The sequence below is a fragment of the Lynx rufus genome, unplaced genomic scaffold, assembly GCF_022079265.1.
Source record: "Lynx rufus isolate CCGP_SWC_20201006 ecotype Redwood Valley unplaced genomic scaffold, mLynRuf1.p SCAF_6, whole genome shotgun sequence".
Taxonomy (NCBI): domain Eukaryota; kingdom Metazoa; phylum Chordata; class Mammalia; order Carnivora; family Felidae; genus Lynx; species Lynx rufus.
In genome coordinates, this window is record NW_025814878.1 from 40679777 (window position 1) to 40697361 (window position 17585).

Sequence of the window (17585 nt, forward strand, 5' to 3'; positions counted from 1 at the left end):
TCTGATTGGCAGGAGACTATGCCATGGGACGGTAGATAAGAAAATGGATATTATACAACAACAACCAAAGGCAACACCATGAATAAAAAGAACATACTTGAAGTTTTATAAATATCATCTGCATCAAATAGTAAAAGCTGCGTTCCTAAGAATGAATAATATTGCCAATTGGAAAATTCTGGAAATCATCCGTTCTAATATTCTGTCCTTCAGACTGGTAACCAGGCTTCTACTTTATCCTGTTTCATGCCACCATTTCCTCTTATCTAGATAATGTGATAACCCCCTAATTAGTCTCCCAGTCTTGATCCTTTATTAGTCTTCCACATATAAGCCAAATGTTCTAAAGTATAGATGCGATTTTATCACTTCCTACCTGAGTCCTCTTCATTGCTCCTGGATTCCAACAATCTGGACCCTGCTTACCTCCAGGCTCGTCTCTCACCACTCTCAAAGTTCCACTCCTTCCAGCCTAGAGTCCTTTGCCAAAAAAATAGCTTATGCTACCTATGACCCTTCTCCCTTTAGTTGTCCACCTCTTGGGAGTGCTTTCTTCATGGCTGAAATCCAGGTTAAATGCACCCTCTAAGTGTTTGATAGCAGTGTTTTGTTTTTTTTTAAGCATAGATCAGTGTTTTGTGAACTGGCACTCTGACAAGATAATTATAGAAATTAGAATTGTGATATTTTATTTTCCAAAATAATGACATTGGAGTCGAATTTTAATTTTTAAATTGGTACGTCACAGGATTTAAGAAGCACTGTTCTGTGGTATCCTGTGATATTTATTGCACAGTACCTGCTAAGTTGCAATCTATTCTAATTTTCTATTTCTCTTTTTATACTTCCTTGATGAATGGAAGCTCTAAGACTTCAGGAGCAATGTCTAGTTTTTAAAAGTAATCTCAGAGTGTCCAGCACAAAGAGGACTTAAAAATACATTTTTAGGAATGGAAATAATAACTAGTTTTAGAGATGCAGTGCTACAAAAACAGTAATCTTAAGTCTTTGGATATCCCAGCTAGCCATCTCTGTGCAGATCATATAAAACCAATTTTTTTTTAGGATAAAGGAGTCAGACAGAGCATTTTTTTAAGAAGTAACAAGTAAAAAGTATTAACATTTTGAGCGTTCCCAGTCTTTGGGCAGGTGATAGAATTATAAATCCTCTCCCCAGCAAAACAAAACCAACCCCCCCACACACATACATACATATGCAATATTTGCATATAGTATCAGAGACTGGTTAAAAGTACATGCTTTAATTCAGTGATTATCAATATTTTTGGTCACAGTTCCCATTGACACAAAATATATTAAAGACCACCAAGAAGATATTGTGGATTACATCTTCCCAGGTTTGCCATATTAGAAATTAAAACTTTTTTTTTTTTTTTTTTAAAGAATACACATGCTTCTATTAGCCGTAGTCATCAGAACAGTGATGTAAGAACATGTCATCTAGCCTCTGGAAAATCCATTGAGCTTCCTTCTACAAGTACATATTAATAGCTGCACATATGAAATTCCAAACTTGACATTTTCAAGGAATGACATTTTGCACAGGAATAGTTGCCAATATTTATGTAATTATATGCTACAGTTATGTATGTAAAACAGGTTCCGGGGCACCTGGATGAGTCCGTTGGCTGAAAGTCTGACTCTTGATTTCGGCTCAGGTCATAATCCCAAGGTTGTGGGATTGAGCCCTGCGCTCTGTGCTGAGTGTGGAACCTTAAGATTGTCTCTCTCTGCCCCTCTCTGTGCTCGCTCTCTCTCTAAAATAAATACATAAATTAAATTAATAAATAAAATTAAATAAATAAAAGTAAATTAAAATAAATAAAATAATATAAAATAAAATAAAATAAATTAAATAAATTAAAATAAAATAAAATAATAAAATAAAAATAAAATAAATAAAATAAAATAAAATAAAATAAAATAAAATAAAAATAAAATCGGTTCCCTGTAAGGTATATGTGGATCAGTCTTACACAAACCTGGCTAATTTTATTCTTGGTCATAATCATCCTCCTCTTCATCTTCCTCAGTATCTTCATTTTCCTCAGCTGAAAGAACAGCTGCTTCTTGTGCAGCTCTGAAAGCCTGCTCTTCTTCCACAGTAGGATCATCCATTTCTGTAATTTCTGCACCACTGGGGTATTCTTGATACACTGGTGGTAGAGCTGGGGGTGTATAGTTGTCTGGACTATATTTGTGACCCCAGCCTATGTAGAAATTTTCAAACTTTCTATAAAGTTTAAAAAAGAAAGTTGGTGATTGTTATATAATTTTTCGGTAAGAAAATCGCTCCTTCTCTAAAAGTCGATCACTCTTAGAGGGTCATAATCCCATAATTTTAAAACAATACATTTTAAGTGCTAGAGATGAAATACCCCTCAATGATTCTCCTACCACAGGAAATGACTATGATCCAAACTGCCTAAGCAGATTAAGAGGCCACCAGACCCTGTCAAATTGTACTTTACACCTAGACCACAACTAGTACGTTGCTGGTATGGCAGAGGATTCTTGTGATTGGTTACAAACCTGTGTGTGATTTTTCAGGCCCAACCGTATGCAATTACAAGTTTTGCCCGACAGGCCTCACAGGGGAAGACTGCCATTCCCACACCAGACTTGATGCCCAGCCAGTGCATCGACGTCTCTAAGGGAAGCTGTGGTCAAGGACTCTGGGCCATCTGGCCTGCCGTGCTCTTTGCATGGTTGAGTTCCTAGCACAGGTGCCTTTGTTCTAGGTCTTATCTGAGGCCTTAAGCAGAGGTCTTCAGGTGCTTCTGCCACGGCCTCCTTATGGGGTTAGGGAAGGAGATATACCTCAAGGACACTTCTCCCCACCCAGACTCAGTACTGAGTACTTCTTCACTTCTAGCCCTTCCCCCCACCCTCTACCAGCTTCCTGGGCCTTCAAGGCCATAAAAACTGCAGAAGCCTAGTATCTGGGGACTCCTCAGTGAGATGACCCCCATACACACACTGATCCACTGACCTTCCATCAGTGTGCCATTCCACAAGGGAAAATGGGACAGGGACAGTCAGAGTTTTCTCTTGCTTATCACAGTAAATGTTCACAAGCTTAACTCTTTCATTTTGGACTTGTTGCTTTAATGGCATCTCTGACATGTGACAGCTCAGCTCTCTCTCCAGCTTAGCTGAGCTTCTGACAGAGGGCTCTTAGGTGAGAAATGGAAGCATAAGACAAATGGAAGTGTGTGTTCTGGGTGAGGAATAAAAGGACATTGAGTATCCTCTTTGAACCTGATTCTCTTGAAAGTGATAGTTTAAATAATACATATTTTAAATTATTTTTTATCAAGATGTCCAACAAAAACTGTTGAGATTAATTTAAACACTGCATAGAATTACCTCCATTAATCTTAGAAAACGAGTATGTCTATTAATCACAGAATAAAAGCCGTATTTTAGCTCCACTAATTGGTTAATTAAAAGGACAGAAGTCTGAGTTACTCTAATGTTCTAAATTTGATGCTTCACTGTGTAATACAGATGTTATCTGAATAAATCTTATGGCACACACACTTGACATGCCAAGATGAATTAAAGCCATAGTAACCCGCTTCCTCCTTACCAAGCATTCCTGGCACCAGACAGCTCCAGAAACGAACACCAGTGAGAAAATAGCTCCGGTGAGAAAATAGCTTACCAGACTGCAGTGGTGTAGGCTCCCTGGAAATGGTTATCTTGGCAACAGGAGGAAGCTCATCCTGGACAGCGACATTTTACCCACTGTGGAGTCTGGGGACTTCATCATCTGCCTCCAGCCTTTTGTTCTCTCTTTATCCCCGCCCAGTTTCCTAATCTGTGAAATGCGGGCCTCTCTTCTCAGTTGTGATAAGAACGCATGGGGAAGATGTAGGTGCAAGTGCTGAACATGACATCTAGCTCACAGCCTGGACCTTCCTGGGTATCACTTCTCCTTACCCCCTACTCTGAGTAGACTGCCCCATGCCCTTTCCCCCTTCCATCTTGGCCTTGGGTCTCTCCCCTGGTTATTGCGAATGACTGCCCTGAACAACCACTCAGGGCAGCCTTGTCTCTTACTCTGGGGTTGCTCTAACTCCTGAGCCCAGGTTGGTACTTCACCTGGAGAAGCAGGTGAGGGAGGGGAGAAAAGAAAGAAAGAAAGAAAGAAAGAAAGAAAGAAAGAAAGAAAGAAAGAAAGAAAAAGAAAGAAAGAAAGAAAGAAAAAACTGGAACATAACATTCCAGTGATAAGTTACAATTTTTAGCACTTAAATAATCACAATAATGGCTTTGTAATTCGTCAGACACTTACTTGCCATTGGAAAAGGCATATGCCCCAGGCCAAAGGTTGGATCTAAGGACTGCAACAGCATATTGAGGAATGAGATTTGAGGATAGCCGTGTTGTCCAAGGTGGTATATTCTGGATTTCTGTAAACCAAAGAGAAATTCAAAAGCTTACCTCTTAAATAGACAAGGATCTACTGCGTAACAGAGAAGCTCTTTTTATAAATCTTAAAACACACATACTTGACATAAAAATTAAACATCAGCAGCTTAACATAAAATCAGAAGGATATTTTACGAATGTTGTGGAACAACAAATTTGATTATTTATATGCATGTATGTGTGCGTGTGTGTGTCCATCTGTGCAACAGGGAAAAGTTTTACTAAGGGAGAGGAGGCCTATGAGGTGGAGAGAATATTATTTAATGACCAAATAAAAGATTAAAATTTTCTTATTATGGAAGAGAACGAGGATTACAAGCAAAAATGCCCCAGAACCGAATAGGAAGAAACAAGAATATGAAGATAGTAGTAGATTTTAAAAAGCCACAGTAGGGGCGCCTGGGTGGCGCAGTCGGTTAAGCGTCCGACTTCAGCCAGGTCACGATCTCGCGGTCCATGAGTTTGAGCCCGGCATCAGGCTCTGGGCTGATAGCTCGGAGCCTGGAGCCTGTTTCCAATTCTGTCTCTCTCTCTGCCCCTCCCCCGTTCATGCTCTGTCTCTCTCTGTCCGAAAAATAAATTAAAAAAAAAGAAAAAAAATAAATAAAAAGCCACAGTACCTCATATGATACTTTACTGTAACTATGTCATGTGTTTATGGCCATATTTTATGGTCTGCAAAATGCAAGACAAGAATGATACGCAAGATAACTGTCAGCATTTCCAGTAAGACCTGCAGCCAATTTATGTTTCCTCCCTGCATCACTCCTCCACCCTCTGTCCAAGAAAGTTGGCGGTGAGGCCAGCTATATTCTCTATCCCCCATTATCCCAAAACACATGAAGGGGAAAGAGGAGGAAATTTTGGTTATTATCCACTTTTTATAGGTTATCAACTCCCATTTGTCATATAATATACATAGTATGTAATATATACATAATAAAAATGTACTATAGTACCTAGTATATATATGGATGCTACACATACTATATCATATATGCATATATATAATCTACATAGTATATATAATATACATGGTATATTATGTAATCTGTAAAATTACCTAAATCTTCAGAGATTGGTGTCAAAAGAGGTGGCCCCACTTCCTGTTCTGTATAGTCAGGCTCTTCTCCTTTCTCTTCTTCTTTTTCTTCATCTTCCTCTTCTTCTTCCTCCTCACTTTTTTGTATGGGGTTAAACCAATTACAGCGGCCCTGGGAATGAGTATCGCAAGATTTAGTAATCTCATGAGGATCTTGAAATATTGGAATATTTATTTGGATTGAAGCAATTGTCTGCAAGATGTCCTACTGTGTGGGAATTTAACCAGTCAATCGTTTATTCATTCAACATACATGCCAAGTGCTAGGTTTTTGATCGTTTATGTCTAGCAAAAAAAAAAAAAAAATTGTACAATTTATTTCAGAAATTTGCCAGCTTCTTAAAGTTACAGAACATGTAACATATATTTTAAAATTAGCCAAACCCTTGTGAAAAAAATAATGCATTTTACTAATTTTTCATAAATAGTTTATATGAAAGTGGTAAGGTACGATTAGTAGTAGTAATAACAAATTTTTAAATGTGATAATAAAGTCAGGTAAGGAAGCTTGGGGCTATTTTTCATTTAGTTAACTCTTATCCATAGACATATTAGAGTATCTCTTACGTAGATCAAAGTGTAAGGATTTTCTGCCTGCAGATGAGGCAGCACAGCACAGTGATTAAGAGGATGGACTCTGGATCCATTCTGCCCATTCACATCTGACCCTGTTGCTTATTGGCTATATTCTCTTTGTCACATTTTCTAAACTTCTGTCTCAATTTCCCCATCTGCGAAATAAGGATAATATGTCTTTTATACAGTTGGGAGGATTACATGAGATAATATACAGAAAGTGCTGTTAAGAGCACCTGGCAGAAGAGGTGCTATATAGCACTGCTTGTTTTCATTTTTGTTATAATATATTATTTTTCTTGGTATAAAAGCTCCATGTATTAGAGAAATAGAATAAAACAACTGTTCCCAAAACTAAAGTACCTATCTATGTTTAATATATAAAACATAATTTCATGGGGCGCCTGGGTGGCTCCGTCGGTTAAGCGTCCGACTTTGGCTCAGGTCATGATCTCACGGTTCCTGAGTTCGAGCCCCGCATCAGGCTCTGTGCTGACAGCTTGGAGCCTGGAGCCTGCTTCCGATTCTGCGTCTCCCTCTCTCTCTCTGCCTCTCCCCTGTTCGCACTCTGTCTCTGTCTCTGTCTCTCTCAAAAATAAATAAAACGTTAAAAAAAATTTTTTTAAAAGCACATAATTTCACAACATACATAAATCGAAATCCTTACATAACTTGTCAAATTCTCATAGAAATACTTACTTTATTTCTGTTTGGAAATAAAAATTTGTTTGAAGATCCCAGGTCTATACTACTTGGCAATTATGTAGTACCCTGTGTCGTCATTTGGTTTTTCAAAGGTTTCTTTGTCTAGGGTCTGAAGAACTTTGTTTTGTATACATTTGTACACTGTAGAGGGAATTTAACAAATATTTGCCGATTGGCTGATAGATTGAGAATTGGAAAACCCTTACCTGGGACAGAATGTGTTGCACGTGATGAACCCAATTGGATAGGGATTCCACGAGATCGATCACTTGGATGCCTTCAAAATCGGGGTTTTCTTCAAAGCTGTCTCGTCTGCCTTCTACCTCTTCCTCCTCTTCTCCTTCCTCTTCACCAAACTGATAGAATCCCAGAGGACTGACGTGGGTCCCTGCTGAAATTCTGGCAATTTGTGCTCGTAAGTAATTGCTCTCATTTCCCGGGAAAGGTGGGTAGCTTATGATGGGAGCATCTAAACGCCCAGTGAAAAATTTCTTTATTTTTCTTGCAGTAACAATTTGTGCAGGCGTAACCGAGGGTAACTTCACCCATGGTCTTCCTGGTTCGTTGCAAACAAAATACACATATTTGTTGGCACCCGTCCTGTTTTCTTCTTTTGGTATAGCCTGTGGGGTCTTGTAAAAGGTCCTTGGTAATTGGTCTTCGTCATCTTCATCAGCTTCGCTATCTGCATCGTCCCTCTCTTCAGTTACATCTTCCTCTTCCACATCCTCTTCATCCTCTCCCTCACGGAATTCTACTTCAGCTACAATATAATTCATCTCCAGACCCAAGATCTTGCCCCAGAAACGACATCTTTGGATGGGGTGGGTGTCAGTAAGCTGCTTGAGGGCAAGAAATATGCGATAAGTCTCATCTGTGCCCAAACCAACTCCAGCTTGTTCAAAATAAAAAGCTGACTCCATTACATTTGGGAGAGCGTTTTCTGCCTGGGGATACAAATGCTGTGGTTAATGTTTTATCTATAAGAGAACTGCTTGCTTCCTGTTTCCTTTTTAAAGATCTTGGTGTTAGCTTTACTTTCTCTGGCCACCATGTCTTTGACATTTCTTGCAACATTTAGATCAAACTCTGATAATTCCTGTATGTCAATTTTTCCCTTATTACTTATAAATGTGATTTCTATTGTGTCTTATACTTGTCAATATAACAGTTGCCTTGTTATCTGTGTGTATCTTAAGTAAAGGTAATTTAAGCTACTATGAATAATAAAAATTCAACATCCTCTTTTTATAAAAAATATTTAAGTGGGCTCTTTACAATCCTGAAATAATAAAGTATAGTCTACCTCCTATATATATTTGGAAAAAAATGTTTATATATGTTTGTATATGTTACCATATTTTTATAAATAATAAATATTTATTATATACATATGGTAATCTATAGGGTAAATAAAAATCAATATGGCCCTCTATATAGGGTAATATACAAGATAAATAAAAGGAAAATATAATAAAATAAGCGCTCAGACATGACTTCCTTTTTTTTTTTTTTTAATTTTTTTTTTCAACGTTTATTTATTTTTGGGACAGAGAGAGACAGAGCATGAACAGGGGAGGGGCAGAGAGAGAGGGAGACACAGAATCTGAAACAGGCTCCAGGCTCTGAGCCATCAGCCCAGAGCCCGACGCGGGGCTCGAACTCACGGACCGCGAGATCGTGACCTGGCTGAAGTCGGACGCTTAACCGACTGCGCCACCCAGGCGCCCCCAGACATGACTTCCTTTGAAAACATAATTGAGTCAGATGTTTTCCCCTGCTTACAATAAATACTTTCGGATTTAACATAAGGAAGAAAATTTAAAAAACATTTTCATAAAAGAAATACAGAGACATGAAAAAGCAAAGTCTCAAGTAGACTGTAAGAAAACATCTGTGAGAAAGTAGAAAATAACCGTAACTAAGAGAGGGATCACTTGCAAATTTTAGACAAATTTTAGACCTCGAAGATGGAGAAATTGAGAGCACTTTGCTATTCTTACAAATGATCCGTTCTTACTTCTGTAATTTTGATGTCAAAATAAGCATAAAGGCTTTTTTCAATCCTCATCTCTTTCACGTTTGACATCTATTGCACCCTTCACTTGTTTTTCTTTTTTTTAAATTTGAGTGTAGTTGACACACAATGGTACATTAGTTCCACATAGACACAAAGTGATTAGACAAGTTTCTACATTGTGCTATGCTCACTACAGGTGTAGTACCATCCATCACTATACATCACTATTACAGTATCATTGATGATATGCCTTATACTGTGCCTTTTATTTCTGTGACTTATTCATTCCATAACTGGAAGCCTGTATCTCCCTCTCCCCTTTACCCATTTTGCCTATGCCCCACCCCCCACTTCCCTCTGGAAACCATCAATTTGTTCTCTGCATTTATAGGACTGATTCTACTTTTTGTTTGTTTACAAATCTGTTGGTTTTTTTTTTAGATTCCACATATGAGTGAAATCATATGGTATTTGTATTTCTCATTCTGATTTCTTTCACTTGGTGTAATACCTCTAGGTCCATCCATGCTGTCATAAGTGGGACAGTCTCATTATTTTTTATGGCTGTGTGATATTCCAGTGTCCTTATCCATTTGTCTTTCAGTGGACATTTAGGTTGCTTCCATACCTTGGCTACTGTCAATAGTGCTGCAATAAACATAGGGGTGCATATAGCTTTTTGAATTAGTATTTTTGCTTTCTTTTGGTAAGTACTCAGTAGTGGACTTATTGGATCATATGGTATTTCTATTTTTAATTTTTTGAGGAATCTCCATACTGTTTTTACACTGGCTCTCACTCATGATCCTACTGTGCCTTCTGTAACTATTTATTCTTAGTCTCTAATTGGTTCCTTTTCCTTATTTGGGTCCTAAACATTGCTGTTTTCAAAATTTCAGCCATCATTCAGTACTTTGTGATTGGCATATTCCTCCCACATTACTTCAAGTGTTATGTGGGTTGTTTAAAACCCAACTCTCTTACTCTGACTTTTCTCCCATGTTCTACACCCATGTTTCTAGCCAGTTTCTAGAAATTTCAGTTGAATAGTCTACATATACCTCAAATTAAGATTGAAGTCATGTATCTCTCAAAATCTTCTCTTTTTTTGTATATGCCCTATCTTTGCCAATAACATCACCATTCACTCAGTTTCCCAAATTAGAAAATTCCATTATCCTTGTTTCTTCTTTTGTACTTAATTAGTTACAGTCATATTGATTCTACCACCTAAAAAGCTGTTGGCATTCTTACCTCCTCTTTAGTTTATTTCTACCATATGAGTCTCCATCCTGACTACTTGTCCTGCCACAGAAGACTCTGAATGCCCTGTTCTAATCTTTCTCCTTCCTTTCTCCTCCACATTATCACCAGGGTTACCTTTCTAAACCACAAGACAGGCTATGCTATTTTCTAGTAAAAACTTCTACTGACTTCCCATTGTGGAGAAGAAAAAAACTTTCTTATCAATGCACAATGCACAAGAGCAGTCTGGCTTTATGCATCTTGTTTGCTTGGTTTTCATTGTTCCCTCATGCTTCACTTTCCCAAATATTAAATAATGTTTCCTGACTTTCTGTTGTTCTTTTTGCCCAGAATTTATTCCTTACAGTCTTTATCTCATGAACTTCTACTTCTCCTTCATGACCCAAATGAAATACCACCTCCAGGACAATTCCCAGTAGCGGAGTTAGTCATTCCATTCTGTTTCATAGATTGTCAAAACAACATAATAACAATTGCTGCTATCCATTGAGCTCCCAGTATGTGCCAAACCCTTCATAAATAGTACTCTCCCCTTGAGTTGTTGCCATCTGATTACTCCTGAGGCTTGTAAAGGTTTAATCATTTACTCATAGTCACACAGCAAGTAAGTAATCGAGCTAGGATCCTAATTCAGATGAAATCTTCTGTTTGCCCCACCATATGAGGCTATCTCTATTATTGCACTAATTAAATACCTTTACAGTCCTTTTTGCTTGTTTCAGTAGACCGTGAGCAACTTAAAGTCAGGAAGTTCTGTGTATATGGGTTGCCTGGGTGACTCAGTTGGTTGGGCATCCGACTTCGGCTCAGGTTATGATCTCATGGTTTGTGAATTGGAGCCCTGCATCAGACTCTATGCTCACAGCTCAGAGCCTGGAACCTGCTTGAGATTCTGTGCCTCCCTCCCTCTCTCTGTCTGCCCCCTCCCCTGCTTGTGTTTTCCCTCTCAAAAATAAATAAACATTTAAATACATTTCTGTGCATATCATTTCATGTGTGTATCTTTTTCATGTGTACCTGGCATGCAGTAGGTAGTCACAATGTTTGTGAATTAATGGGTAAATGAATAAATGAATGCTAAAACTAGGAACAGGAATTCTGATGTGGTCGAAGACAGGAAAAGAAGCACGAACACTCTAAACATTAAGTCGGCATTCCAACTTAATGAGTTAATGAGTTGGTCACAAAGCTCACATTTCAGTGCTCCCAAGACCTATGTGTCTTTCTATTCCTTCATCTTTCTACTCTTTGAGATAGAACTTTTAATCTTCATCTCATGGCTCAGCTATTCCTGGCCCTAAAACCAATCCTACTCTTCCTTAGGAAGAATTTATGAAATCTGGTTAAAGAGCTCAAGTTCCAGGACCAAAACACCTTGTTTGTGTTCTCACCCCTAGTTTCCCTAGTCTTAGGATGCAGACCCCTACTTTGTAATACTGTGCCTATAGATGGCCCAATGCCCCATTCTAATACTGGAGTCTGACTTCTCTTTGATAAGCTCCTCCATAACAGTGTCTACCTATCTGCTTAATCCCTACATGCTGATTGCCCCCAGACTTATCATCACTGTATGTGGCTATTTAACCACATGTTTGGCATAAGATATTTTCAGAAAACGTGCAGCCGATGTCAACTCCTTGGCACCCATCACCTGTTCCTTCTGAGTACCCTGTATCCCACTGTGTTGGATCCCCACACAAAGGTTGCAGAGCCCTAGATGGTGTACCTACTGTCTAGATCCCTCCCCCCTATCTTTTTCCTGACTGAACTTTCCATCCTTTTCTGAAACTATCTTACACCAAACATCAAATTTGCAAGTATATAGGCAGATTTAAGTAGTCTAGTGGTTAACAAAACATGGAAGCTCAGTAGATGTATAGTGTAAATTACTCAGTAGTATAAATGACAAGCATATGGACATACAGGAAACAGCATGCTTGATACTATTTAAAAATATTTGGAGCTAAAATTTCTGTAGTACAACTAATTTTATTCTCTAATGATAATTTTTTATCTCTGTCACCAGCTTTCTCTGTAAATATTTTCAACGCTTTGTCTATAGAGATTAAAATAACTATCTTATCCCTCTCCCCTCGTATCATGCCTCCATTGATGTAACATGCATAATATCAAGACATAATATGAGGAAGTTGCCTTGGAAAAGAATGCAAATGACATTAGAGGTACTTCTAATTATTCTAGTAAATTAAAGGGGAAAATATGCAACTTGTTTTAAAGTCCAATTTTAAACTATCTGACATTAATTAATTCATTTAATAAATTAATAAGAAACAGCTATAGACCCAGATCTGTCCCAGGTACTTTGGAGGATATAAAAGATGAAGAGATCATTTTCTCTGACATCAAGGAGCTCAACCCCACAAACATATAACAAACAACTAATCCTGTGAAACACAATGTAAAAAAATCAGAAAGTGTAACAGGGAAATGTATGGTGTGAAATGAGGTTACACATACTATTTAGGAAACTATAAAAGACAGTTGATATGAATTTAAACCCACACCCACTCATCTGAAATAAAACTCTAAGACTGAGCTATTCAAATTTACAGCAGTGACTTACTATTTCATCTTCTAGTTCTTGGTCAGCTCCTTCCAAATTTCCCTGGAGAAAAAGAGCCCTTTGCTTCTCTGCTATCTCATATGTTGGAAGCATCTCATTCTCATTTTGGAGTGTATCTAATTTTTTCCTAAAATGTCCCATCTTCACATCTTGGCTGATACTTTCAATGATATCCACAGCATTTTCCGGACGCTCATCTAAGACCTTGGCAAGCATATCAGAAAGATGATCATACCTACCCGAAAAGAGAAAATTCCAGATAATATCCTTGTCAAAAAGCCTTTGAAGAAGCATCACATGCAGACTCTGTTAGTTGGTTTCTAGGAAACTTCAAGAAATCAAAGCCTTCAGATATTGTAAATGGATAAACACCGTTAATTTCACCACTGCCAGAAAGAACCTATGCTAGAATTTTGCTTAAGAAATGCCTCCAATGTGATATGAATATTTAACTTATTAAAACACATATTATGGCAAGGTACATATTTTGCATCAGATACATTTTCACATTTTATTTGATTTGAAATCTCTTAGTTATATATTTAAGAGATTAACCTTATTTTACATTTTTTTCCCTTAACTTCTTTTTCATCCCCTTTCCCCTACACTCATCAAATCCAATTTGATTTCTAAATCCTGTTGACTCTTAAATATGTTCTCTTCCTTTCCATTTCCTGGACCAATTATCTACTTCAGTGGTTTTTAGACCTATAAGAAATACATTACATATTGCAACCCTTCCCCACACACAATTGAAAAATGTCATCAAATATTATTCATCTTTATTAAAATGTGATGTACTCTAACACTTTTGTCCTATTCTATTAAAAACACAGCCCTAAGGGGGCACTTGGGTGGCTCTGTCGGTTAATCCAACTTTGGCTCAGGTCATGCTCTCACGGTTGGTGAGTTCGAGCCCCACGTCGGGTTCTGTGCTGACAGATCAGAGCCTGAAGCCTGCTTCAGATTCTGTGTCTCCCTCTCTTTCTGCCTCTCTCCAGCTTGCACTCTGTTTCTCTCTCTCAAAGATAAACAAACATTTAAAAACAACAACAACAACACTGTCCTAGGTACTTATTTCATAACTGAATTAGTGAAACTGCCTAAAAGTGGTTAATTCATTACATTTTATACTGCTCAGGTGTGTTTTTTTCAAATACCAGATTTTCTGTGTGAATTTACTATTTAAGAGCAAAAAATGTCTGTCAAAGTACTCTTCAGTTAGATAGAAATTCTTTTGTCCAATTTGCAAACTTGCCTGAATTTCTCCTCTGGCAGATAAGGATTACATGTCTCCAATTTCATTTCTAATAATTAGCTCAATTAGAATGTCTGCCCCAGTGAGGTAAATCTACTCAAAATTAGTTTCACATAGTTGTTAAGTCCTAACCTGAGAGCTTTTGTTTGCTATGTGCCATATATATAATTTCTCTCAAGAAATCATTTAAAACGTATTTTGTCCTTGAGGACTTATCACTCTAGTCATTCCTGAAAACCATTCAATGGGCTTCTCTGAGATCACCGATCCACTGCTATGCAATTGTGTAGATGATATATTTCCCACTCAGCAATTGTATTAGGTTCTTACCTGGCCAAAACTTAGTTTTTGATGTTGTTGTTTTAATGCATCCTCTCCCTTATTAGAGTGAAACAAAATAGATACTCAGTAACTGCCCACTTTCTACTAGTTGCCCGTAGCGATTATTTTTCATTTTTTCTTTATATCTTTATTTATCTAATGGGTCTCAGGAATATTGAAGAAAAAATATGCAGATTATGTGGGCAACCAATGTGAAGGGCCATTTAAAAATACATGTGAAGAATAAATCCTTCTTTCCCAAAATATTGCTATTCTTGTAGGTGAACAGAAATGGAGTTTGTTTAAAACTTCATCATGCTTCCTTAATATTTGTTCAGTATTGAAACTCCTGGAGAATGAGTCAGGATAAAAATATTATTGCTTACTAGGCAGCTGGGTTGTAACTGGAGTTCTTGATTTGCTCCAGTAGGGACCATATATGCCATTGAATTGAGGACTCTAAGTCCAAATTTTATTTTATTTTTCAGGCTTTAATATAATGTCTGCTTGTGCTTTATTTATAGTTCTTCAGGCAAGATATTGCATTGGTTTTTTAAGAGGTCCACATCTGAAAATGCCTTTGTGTCAAATTATAAAATGTGGATTTTAATTCATAGTTACAGCTTTTTCAATTTGGGAGGTTTAATAATTTGTTTTAATAGAATGGCAGAAAAGGAGGAAGGAATTCTTTTTTGTAGGCTAATTTTATTCAACAGAGCAAAACCAATGTCAGATCTTGTATTTTAGTAAAAGACTGTTTCAATTGCAACAAAAACAATATTTTTCATGGCTGTCAAATAAGAATTGCATATAAGAGATAGAGTTAAAGTCATTTTTACCAAATGGTTTTTAACTGCAGGCTCTAAAGTACTTAGAAGACAATAGTGAATATTATAGAAGATATTTATTACCTCAGAGATTTAGCATTTGGAAATAAAATAAAATTTGATATTTAATTAATATCGGTTATAAAATAATTCCATAAAGGAAAATTTTCCATTTTTATGTTTGTGTTCAGTTTTAAATTTTAGTTAACTAACTCTCAAGTATGTATGATTTTTTCTGGAATTTTAACAAAGTTTGTAAATTTATGCTTGTTATTTAACCCAGACAATTATGACAATAAGTTCAAATGAGAAATTCAAGTAGAATAACCACTAAGGATAAATCACATCCTTGAAGCTTAGTAAATTATAGTTTAAAAACTGTACTTTAGAAAAAATATTTTAAAGTGTCAATCTCAGGTTTGGGGCAAGATTTCTTACATTAAATAAAGAATTCTTCAGACTTAAAATTACTGTGATCGATTCTTCTAGTTTATCCAGGACTGGGGGTTTTCTCGGGATACAGAATATTCAGTGCTCAAATCAAGACAGTTCTGAGATAAGTGAGATAATTGGTGATCCCCTGCCCCGCCTCCGCCCCCCCCCCGCCCCCGCCCCCCCCTTCCCCCCCCCCCCGCCCCGCCCCGCCGGCCTGCAGGGGAACTCAAAACCAAGCCATATAACTACCATGATGCTCAGAGTAGAGCCATGCACACTCCCTACCACTGGTAGACAATTACTTTTTATAAGCATCTTGGAGAGATTCTTGGACTTCACTATCTTCATCATCTCTGTAAACCCAAGATTCCATAACTCCTAGGTTTTATTTCTTTTTTTTTTTTTTAATTTTTTTTTTCAACGTTTATTTATTTTTGCGACAGAGAGAGACAGAGCATGAACGGGGGAGGGGCAGAAAGAGAGGGAGACACAGAATCGGAAACAGGCTCCAGGCTCTGAGCCATCAGCCCAGAGCCCGACGCGGGGCTCGAACTCCCGGACCGCGAGATCGTGACCTGGCTGAAGTCGGACGCTTAACCGACTGCGCCACCCAGGCGCCCCTCCTAGGTTTTGTTTCTGTGTGCCAAGGGTTTGTAAAGAAATGAAAAGAATTGCCACCAAAGACCTATTTTGAGTCCTGTGATGCAAAGAGTTATTAAGCCACCAACTCTCTCCTACCAATGCAAACTTTTCAAATACATTTCCATTCACCCACAGAAACAAAGTCTCATACACAGATACTCACACCCCCTTTTCTTTGCCAAATCCACACACACACACGTACACACACCCCCCTTTAACCCTTTAGGACTTACAAATTTAAGCCAGACTTGCTACTAGTCTTCTGTAAGTAAGCCTTAGCACTCTGAATGGTGATCTCAAGCATGCTGGGAGCCAGTTCAGAGACCCCAGGTTCAGCGTAATCCAGATCATAGTTACTGTTTGAGTCTTCGTCCTGAAAGATGTTAAATCTCAGCTCTTTTTGTTTAGAGTTGTTATAGTTCACATCTTCTGGTCCATACAGGTCATGTTTGGTTTGCTGAGACTGTCGGAAGGTGCTTCCCTCTGATTGGAATGTGTGAGAAGCAGTCGATTCTCCTTTATCAGACGATTGTTCCAAATGGTGGAAGTGAGGTGTCCCAGCTTCGGGATTCACACTAGTGGTTTTGTCTGACTGCCATGGCGCTGCAAGGTCCTGTCTGGCCAGAGCCGGGGGAGAAGGAGTGTAAGAGGCCTCCTGTGGAGGGGAAGGTGGATATGATGCACCTGGTCCTGTGAGGTCATCCAGAGGGATGCTGGCTCTGGACTGTGGGCTCTGAGGAGGGCTTCTGGGTTGGGGTCCAGTTTCCAGCCCCTGCTCCAATTCCAAGGGCTCAGATAACCCAGACTCAAGACCTTGGGAAGAAGCTGCTGTTACTTCTTCCCATGGCTGCCCTGCTTCCCTCGGATCTTGGTTTGCTTTTTCTCGCTTCGGGGACGTCGAGTCTTCCATGGAAAGAGTCAAGAAAAAAAAATTCTGGATGAAGGAGGAGTGCAGATATGGAAAGAGGCAATGCAGGGCAGTCGCTTTGCTGAGGTCAGTTAAAGGATTTCAGGGTCCCAACTGCTCAGCAAGTTACAGCGTCCCATCTCCTTAGCAACCCAGGCAAGGAAGGGTTTCTCCTCTAAGAGAAACAAAGCACACCAGTTGCCAGGATTCTAGGGAGGAGACCAAGTAAAATTAAAATCCTAGATTTGTGATTTGGTGGAGCATCTGCTCCTCTTCCTACCGCAGCCAATCCGACCTGCAGTTGACCAGTCTTGGTTGGAAACCTGAGAACCGGTCTGGCGCAGCGGGAACAAAGAAGGAGGAGCCTCGAGTCCTGATCCAGCGCTGGAGAACTTTCAGGATCTGAATGTTGCTTGGAAAGGGGCGAGTCGTGCATTCCTGGAGAAAGAATGCATTTACAGAATGCGCGCGCGCGCGCGCGCGC

General features: G+C 38.6%; 1 protein-coding gene across 2 annotated transcripts; it reads right to left on the reverse strand.

Annotated features, from left to right (window-relative positions):
* Positions 1-2009: 2009 nt before the first annotated feature.
* RSPH4A (radial spoke head component 4A) lies at positions 2010-17104 on the reverse strand. 2 transcript variants are annotated; one of them, XM_047102989.1, is made up of 6 exons: positions 16428-17104; positions 12712-12946; positions 7048-7788; positions 5522-5672; positions 4322-4439; positions 2010-2254 (listed from the first exon to the last, which is right to left on the reverse strand). In XM_047102989.1, exons 1-6 carry the CDS (start codon positions 17102-17104, stop codon positions 2014-2016), a joined length of 2163 nt encoding a protein of 720 aa, XP_046958945.1. In that variant the 3' UTR covers positions 2010-2013. The 2 variants fall into 2 exon arrangements, with proteins under 2 accessions (XP_046958945.1, XP_046958946.1); XM_047102990.1 differs by lacking the exon at positions 5522-5672 and having other exon boundaries at positions 2232-2254.
* Positions 17105-17585: the final 481 nt, after the last annotated feature.

Coding starts and splice junctions, on each gene's coding strand:
- RSPH4A (XM_047102989.1), bottom strand. CDS start 17,104: ATGGAAGACTCGACGTCCCCGAAGCGAGAAAAAGCAAACCAAGATCCG. Junction 7,789..12,711: donor AAGAACTAGAAGATGAAATA/GTAAGTCACTGC, acceptor TTGTATCCCCAG/GCAGAAAACGCTCTCCCAAA. Junction 2,255..4,321: donor TATGCCTTTTCCAATGGCAA/GTAAGTGTCTGA, acceptor TAAACTTTATAG/AAAGTTTGAAAATTTCTACA.